Source organism: Puma concolor, chromosome D4 (genome assembly GCF_028749965.1).
Source record: "Puma concolor isolate L17-30 chromosome D4, mPumCon1.1.hap2, whole genome shotgun sequence".
Classification (NCBI taxonomy): Eukaryota; Metazoa; Chordata; class Mammalia; order Carnivora; family Felidae; genus Puma; species Puma concolor.
Genome location: NC_141679.1, coordinates 65,998,967 through 66,008,152, shown reverse-complemented (window position 1 = coordinate 66,008,152; position 9,186 = coordinate 65,998,967). Strand labels below are relative to the sequence as shown.

General features: G+C 36.3%; 1 protein-coding gene across 1 annotated transcript; it reads left to right on the top strand.

Moving 5' to 3' along the window:
- Positions 1–1,993: 1,993 nt before the first annotated feature.
- On the top strand, positions 1,994–2,645 carry LOC147574952 (large ribosomal subunit protein uL30m). Its single transcript, XM_086684701.1, has one exon. The coding sequence runs from the start codon at positions 2,066–2,068 to the stop codon at positions 2,549–2,551; it is 486 nt and encodes a 161-aa protein (XP_086540827.1). The 5' UTR covers positions 1,994–2,065; the 3' UTR covers positions 2,552–2,645.
- Positions 2,646–9,186: the final 6,541 nt, after the last annotated feature.

Below are 9,186 nucleotides of genomic sequence, written 5' to 3'. Positions count from 1 at the left end.
TTTTTAATTTAGGGTTAAAAAAAACAAGCAAGAGTCTTCTGGCATTTGAAAGCAAATAGGCTTTTATCTATTATTAATTCACATAAGAAAAACAGCTATGATGGCAAAGGCCAGACACTTATACACAGGCTATAAATATGGATGAATAATTCATTTTTCTATTAATGTTAAATTTATAGTCTAATGATTTCACTCTGTTTATTCTTTTCCTAGAAGGACATGCACCAAGCAAAATACTGCACTGTCAACAGTCAGGATATGAAGCACTTCAGGAAGCAAAATGAGATTTACTATAAACATATTTTTCTTATTGGATTGGTCTCCTATTCATAGACTCCATATTATGACTCACTAGAAGGTTCTGGAAAATCATATCTTTTCTAGAGATAACCTTAGGTATGAGGAGGTATTTGCCTTTCCATCAGGCAACACGTGGTTTGAGAGCTGCCAGAAGGCCCTCGTGCCTCATGTTACTGGGTCTGTAATCCAGGGCATTTTCTTCTGAAATCCCTTATTAAAATTCAAATGCATTTTCCCGGCTCTCAACTTCTCACTCCAAGTCGGAGAGGAAAACTGATAGTCAAACTTAAAATTTATTTTCTACACTAGGAAGTCCTTCGCTGTTTCTTCTGAGATTATCTAATTTTAAGACTCTGAGAGGGATTCATTCCAATCAAAATGTTATTCTTGAAACTAGTTTTCACTGACCAGCCCCTGTAATCCGGAATGAAAAGGTCAATCAGACGGATGCTATCTCCCCTTGTTGCCCGGTGGATGCATGCCTGTACCAAACACAGAAATGTGTACCTCGTACACACTCAGCTTGCTTAAGGCAGATTACACATCATCTGTTGGAGAATTGCCTAACACACCCACAAAATCAAAACCAAGAAATAACAATTACCTCTCAACTGCACAGATGCTCCACACATTTAAATCCATCTTTTCTTCTCCACTCCAAAGTACTTCTGATGCTGAGCATCATAAGTTATATTCATATTACAATATCAATAATTCTGATTCTCATTCTTCATGATACAAACTGGGTAAGTTGGCACAATAGACAGTAGGAATGTTTCTGGAATCTATTTTTATATCATAAAGCTAACAGTACTCTAACTATAAGCAGAAATTGTTCTAAATTACATATATAATTGACATACAGTTACATATATAATTGACATACAGTTACATATAATTATATATATAATATGTGGCTCTGAATTGCCACATATATACCAACAAACCCAAACTGACTATATCTCTGATTCAAATTCCTTTTAGCCAAAATAAAAAATGTTCTGGTTATTCCAGAGGCCGGAAAGTTGGAATGGAAAGAAATGGCGCTTAAATTAGAATACTTATCTGTAGGTATGAGTAGGTTAGAATATCCTACTTTGCAATTTACAAAAAATATGTGATCATATGAACCTAAAGTTAGAGCCCTCCCAAAGGTCCCTTTATTTGAGGGTGCTCGAGGTTAAAGCTTCATTAGCTTTTTAGGAAATAGACACCTGTGTCCTGTAATAACATTTCGGATAAAGGGGAGTCAGGAAAGTTTGATGTTGTGTCCCTCAGATGCACAACACAGCAAGGAAAAAGGCGTACCTGCAGTTTTCAAAAAGAATCCCAAATTATTACAAAGGGTGGCTAGATACTAAAAAACCAGTTAGTATGATGGCAGTGATAATGAAGCTGTTAATGAAATACCTAGAATGGAAAGCTCCATGTCTTTTCTCAAAATATAACTACACTAGAAATCATTAAATTTCTTAAATCAATTTAGTCCATTCAATACTTAATTCATTTTCAGTAAAGTCTCTTTTCAAAAGCATAAAGCCTTTCAAGGAATGATCTACACTATTATTAAATAATATAAGTATCAGCTTAAGCTTTATATGGCCATCTTTCACATCCTTTTTACAAGGCAGTTTTTATCTATGCTTCTTAATCTCTTAAGAGAAAGTAACTTTTAAAATCATTTCAGGTGTTGCGCTTCGTGGGCACCCGTCTGCTCTGCTTCCCCTCGGTGAGTAAGCCTTTGAAAAGAACAGTCACCACACTCATGGCAGGGATTTTGCGCTCAATAGTTCAGAAGCCCCCAGGTGGACTCCAAACTGTAACAAGAGGTGTGGAGTCTCTCATTTGTACAGATTGGATTCGTCACAAATTTACCAAGTCAAGAATTCCAGATAAAGTATTTCAGCCTTCACCTGCAGATCATGAAAAATATGGTGGGGATCCACAGCACCCTCATAAACTACATATTGTTACCAGAATAAAGAGTACAAAAAGACGTCCATATTGGGAAAAAGATATAATAAAGATGCTTGGATTAGAAAAAGCACATACTCCTCAAGTTCACAAGAATATACCTTCAGTGAATGCAAAACTGAAAGTGGTTAAACATTTGATAAGAATCCAGCCCCTGAAGTTGCCACAAGGACTTCCAGCGGAAGAGGACATGTCTAACACATGCCTCAAGAGCACTGGGGAATTAGTGGTGCGGTGGCATCTAAACCCTGTAGATCAGGAAGCAGTTAAGTCCTAATGCCAGAGCAGTTTCATATTTAAAAATGTAAATCATTTTTATTTAAAGATAGAGAGTGTTCTCATTAAAATATATTTTAAATTCTAAAAAAAAAAAAAAAAAAAAAAAAATAAAATCATTTCAGTTAATTGTTTAATAAGATATGTAAAATGCTTCTCAAGAATATTGTCTTTTACACAGTTCCATTGTACCAATGCACAATTCACTACTGAAAATATCTCTAATTCCAAAGCTACTGTATATTCATGAGGTTGAATTTGTGTCTAGGAGGAGTGGTGAATGAAAGAATCGGTGAATTAGAGGTTAGGAAGGGACTGGTAAAGTTCATTAACCACACTATTCTGTCTGTAGTCATATTTCACATGATGCCAGATAAAATTCATATGAACCACCTGAAAAGAGGACTCCATTTACCTTCATAATTTTATAGTGCCTTTTCCTATGTTCCTATTACGTGTCAATTACTAAAGCTCTCAAAAATGAACAGGACTCTACTAGGTTTTCAATTCATTTTGAGCAGTGCCATGTTTTATTCACGATTGTATTCCTTGAGCCTAGAACAGGATCTGATAATCAAATACTCATTACAAGTGTTGCTGGAGTTATATAGAAGCTGGTTTTAGAAGAACTAGATAAAAACTTTTGTCTAGTAAAATTTCTTGATGACAATTGTGGTAGTGGCATGATAGTTTTAAGGATATTGTCAGGAGGGAGCCAATGAGCCATATGAGCAAAACTTTTCTGGAGTAGATGGTGCTTAAACTGAGGAGAAATAATGAAATCAAAGAAGAGAGGACACCCAAAATTAAGGCAGGAGAATGGACCTAACAGGAAGGGATAACTAGGGGCATTTGTGTACAGGTAAAAGGAATGGTCCGGGGGGACTCTGAAGAATAAGGAAAAAAAGGATATTTTTAAGGGCAGTGTCTAAAACAGTGTAGTGCTGCAACTGGGTAGCATGCATGGGAAGAGAAAGGAAGAAAAGAAATGGAGAATTCAATGGAAGAAGAAAATCAGAACAGGAGGCACTAAAAAGAGACAAGGTCCTCCTACTCCCACAAAATCTTTGAGGAAGATACTGACTTTCCTTTTTCGTGTAGGATAGGGTTTACACCAACTTAAAACAAGAACAGGCTGATTCCAGCAAACTGTTGGATCTGAGGTTATTCCACGTGTTGAAACAGGGGTTAGAAATACTTAGAATTAATTGAACTGAGGACCTTGCTTCTGCCTTGAAAGAGCCTCAAGGCTATTGTCTGAGAGATGCCCATGGGCAGTTTGATAAATTCTGCAGCAGAGGTGTAATCAACACGCACTGAGAACACAGACAGAAGGGTGTTACACTCTACTGCTGCAGAGACACATTAGGAAGAAATACAGATGCGGCAACACAAGGGTGGGGTCAAAGGATATTCCAGAATTTCTTAGGAGAGACAGTGGGATAAGAAACAGAGAGTGCAAAATCATGGAAATACAAAAGGTGCGCTGGGACTGGAGGCAGAGAAAAAACTGAAAAGTAAGACAGGTCCCTGCCCGGAGGGCTGTCCATGCCCTTTGAGGAGGCAGGAACTGGCTTCTGCATAAACAAGGGAATTCCACTAGAATTTTGTTTTTGTGTTTGTTTTTGTTTTGTTTTGACCATGAAAGTGACATACACATCAATATCTATCTGTTTTGTTTCACTAGCATATTTTTAAGACTTCCCTTAGGGAAAAACAAAACAAAACATTTAGAATATCGGATGACGTTAAGTAAGAAGGCAAAGAGTTTGAAAAGATGACTAATGACAACTGTCTGTATTCAGCTAGAAAAATGAAATTCCCCTTATTTCCATTTCTTGCTTATTTTCCTTAAAAGGCACTGGATGCATCTTTTGCAAAGAAAGCATGCTGTACTCTGACCAAATGTTCATATTTCTTTCCAGGGTTTTACCTGCTTTATATCAATGTTTCATTCACAAAAAGACACAATGACAGATTATTTTCACTTGTCCATCCATTCCTGGTACAGGCAGATCTATATTCCACTTTCTGCTCTAGCAAATGAAATAAAGATGCAGGAAACAGCATCTGAGGAGAATGTTACGGGAAATCTATAATGCTGATAAAACTTACAGGTTTGGCAGAAATCAGACAATTGAGAGTTTTTATTTTGTTATTATTTTCCCTGGCAAAACTTAACTTAGTTATTGCAAAACTAGTAGAAACCTAGTGAATTCAAACAAAGCGAATGAAATGATACAAGTTTTATTGAATTCTGTCTAGCTAGTCAGGTTTCAGAAATACTTTTTTTTTGTTCTTCTAGGAAGTGATTTTGGAGCACACTGAAAGAGTATACACATCTTTAACATTTTTTTTTTAATTTTTTTTCAACGTTTTTTTATTTATTTTTGGGACAGAGAGAGACAGAACATGAATGGGGGAGGGGCAGAGAGAGAGGGAGACACAGAATCGGAAACAGGCTCCAGGCTCCGAGCCATCAGCCCAGAGCCCGACGCAGGGCTCGAACCCAGGGACCGCGAGATCGTGACCTGGCTGAAGTCGGACGCTCAACCAACTGTGCCACCCAGGCGCCCCAACATTTTTTTTTAAAGTAGTACATCACAGATTTTATCTGTGGGTACAAAATCAAATTCATTCTTTATGACTCATCTCCACTACCATCTCTTCTATGATGCCCTACTTAGATCCTACTCTAGTCCCTGGAGTTCTATATTGCTGACCTGGTAATCCAGCTTTTATTGACAGGACAGAGACTCTTGGAATTTTTATTGGAAGTTGAAAAGTCTGCTGAGGGGTAACAGAGAATGAAGACACAGAAATTTTGTCTGACTCACTGTACCTGTTTTAGATAGTAGAAAACAGAGGACATGAGTCTGAATGTGTCATACCTTGTGTGGATTCATAATGGAAACCTCAAGTGAGAGGATTAAAAAAGCTGAGTGAAAATCACCTAACCTTATAGCTAAAGGAGCTATAAAAAGAACAACAAACAAAACCTAAAACCAAGAGAAGGAAAGAAACACTAAAAGAGCAGAAATAAATTATATAGAAACGAAAAAACACAATAGAACAGATCAATGAAACTAGGAGCTGGTTCTTTGGAAAAAAATCAATAAAATTGATACCTCCAGCCAGACTTATCAAGAAAAAGAGAGGACTCAAATAAATAAAATCACATATGAGAGAGGAGAAATTACAACCAACACCACAGAAAGACAAACAATTATAAGAGATATTATGAAAAACTATATGCCAACAAATTGGACAACTGAGAAGAAATGGATACATTCCTAGAAACATATAACTACCAAAACTGCAATAGAAAGAAATAGAAAATTTGAGCAGACTAAAAACCAGCAAAGAAATTGAATCAGTAATCAAAAAACTCCCCCAAAACAAAAGCCCAGGACCACATGGGTTCACGAGAGGTGAATTCTACAAAACTTTTTTCTTTAATTTTTTAAATGTTTTTATTTATTTTTTGAGAGAGAGATAGAGTGAGTGCGAGAGGGGCAGAGAGAGAGAGGGAGACATGGAATCTGAAGCAGGCTCTAGGTAGGCTCTGAGCTGTCAGCACAGAGCCCAACGTGAGGCTCTAACTCACGAGCCATGAGATAATGACCTGAACTGAAGTTGGACACTTAACTGACTGAGCCACCCAGGCGCCCCTCTATCAAATATTTAAAGAAGAGTTAATATCCATTCTTCTCAAACTATTCCAAATAATAGAAGAGGAAGGAAAACTTCCAAATTCATTCTATGAGGCCAGCACTACCCTGTTACCCAAACTAGATAAAGACACCACAAAAAAAGAGAACTACAGGCCAACATCTCTAATGAACATAGATGCGAAAAAAAATTCTCAACAAAATACTTGCAAACTGAGTTCAACAACACACTAAAAAAAAAAAAAAAAATCATTCAACACAATCAAGTGAGATTTATTCCCAGGATGCAAGTGTGGTTCAATATTTGCAAATCAATCAATGTGATACATCACATCGACAAGAGAAAGGATAATAACCATATGATCATTTCTTTTTTTTTAAGCTTTAAAAAAACTTTTTTAAGTTTATGTATTTTTTGAAAGAGAGCAAGCAGGGGAGGGACAGAGAGAGAGGGAGAGAGAGAATCCCAAGCAGGCTCTGCACTGTCAGCACAGAGCCTGATGTGGGGCTCAAACTCATGAACCATGAGATCATGACCTGAGATGAAATCAAGAGTCTGACATTTAACCAACTGAGCCACCCAGACACCCCATTATGATCATTTCAATTGACACAGAAAAGGTGCATTTGACAAAGTACAACATCCATTCATGATAAAAGCCCTCAACAATGTAGATTTAGAGGGAACATACCTCAACATAATAAAGGCCATAAATGAAAAGCCCACAGCTAATATCATACTTAATGGAGAAACATTGAGAGCTTTTTCTGTAAGGTCAGGAATAAGACAAGGATGTCTACTCTCACCGCTTTTATTCAACATAGTACTGGAAGTCTTAGGCACAGCAATTAGGCAATGAAAAGAAATAAAAGGCATCCAAACTGGTAAGGAAGAAGTAAAAATTTCACTATTTGCAGAAAGCCCAAAAGATTCCATCAAAAATACTGCTAGAAGAATAAATGAATTCAATCACAGGATGCAAAATAAAGGTACATTAATCTCTTGCATTTTTATACACCAATAATGAAACAGCAGAAAGAGAAATTAAGAAATTAATACAATTTACAATTTCACCCCAAATAATAAGATACCTATGAATGAATCTAACCAAAGAGGTGAAAGATCTGTACTCTGAAAACTATAAAACACTGATGAAAGAAACTGAAGATTACACATAGAAATGGAAAAATATTCCATGATCATGGATTGGAAAAAAACAAATATTATTAAAATGTCTATACTACCCCAAGCAACCTACACATTTAATGCAATCCCTATCAAAATACTAACAGCATTTTTCACAGAGCTAGAAAAAACAATCCTAAAATTTGTATGGAACCACAAAAGACCCCAGATAGCCAAAGTGATATTGAAAAAGAAAAGCAAAGCTGGAGACATCACAATTCCAGACTTCAAGTTATATTACAAAGCTGTAGTGATCAAACCAGTATGGTACTGGCACAAAAACAGCACATAGATCAATGGAACAGAATTTAAAAAACCCAAAATACTAATCAAAACAATATGGTACTGCCACAAAAACAGACAGAAATATCAATGGAACACAATAGAAAACCCAAAAACGAACCCACAACTATATGGCCAATTAATCTTTAACAAAGCAGGAAAGAATATCCAATGGGAAAAAGACAGTCTCTTCAACAAATGGTGTTTGGAAAACTGGATAACAACATGCAAGAGAAAAAAAAAATGGACTATTTACAGCACACACAAAAATAAATTCAAAATGGATTAAAGACCTAAATGTGAGACCTGAAACCATAAGAGTCCTAGAAAAGAATACAGGCAATAACTTCTTTGACATCAGCCATAGCAACTTCTTTCTAGAAGTTTCCCTCACGAGGCAAGGGAAACAAAAGCAAAAACAAACTGCAGACTACATAAAAATAAAAAGCTTCTGCACAGCAAAGGAAACAAATCAACAAAACTAAAACCTATGGAATGAAGGAAGATATTTGGAAATGACATATCTGCTAATATATAAAGAACTTATACAACTCAACACCAAAAACCAAATAATCCAATTTAAAAATGGGCAAAAGATATGCAGACATCTCTCCAAAGAAGACATCCAGATGGCCAACAGACACTGAGAAGATGCTCATCATCACTTATCATCAGGGATATGCAAATCAAAACTACAATGAGACAACACAAGAAACAAAAGGTGTCAGCAAGGATGTGGCAAAACAGGAAGACTCATGCACTGTTGGTGGGAATGCAAACTGGTGCAGCCAGTGTGGAAAACAGTATGGAGGTTCCTCAAACAGTTAAAAAGAAAACTACCTTATGATCCAGCAATTGTACTAGTGGGTACTTACCCAAAGAATACAAGAACACTAATTCAAAGGGATACGTGCCTTCCAATGTTTATAGCAGCATTATTTACAAAGCCAAGATATGGAAACAGCCCAAGTGTCCAACGATTGATGAATGGATAAAGAAGTGGTATGTGTGTGTGTGTGTGTGTGTGTGTGTGTGTATACACACACATATATATGTATATATATATTATATATGTATATATAATATATATAACATATATGTAAATATATAATATACATATATATGAATATTATATATATAGGAATATTATTCAGCCATGAAAAAGAATGGAATCTTGCCATTTGCAATGATATGGATAGAGCTAGAGAGTATGATGCTAAGTGAAATATGTCGGTCAGAGAAAGACAAGTACCATATGATTTCACTCATATGTGGAATTTAAGGAACAAAACAAACAAGCAAAGGAAAAAAAATTAGAGAGAGAGAGAGGGGGAGAGAGAGAGAGAGACAAACCAAGAAACAGATCTTAACTATGCCAAACAAATTGACGGCTACCAGAGCGGAGTGGGGGGAATAGGTGATGGGGATTAAGGAGTACTCTTGTTGTGATAAGCACAGTTTGATGTATGGAAGTGTTGAATTACTAATTTGTACACC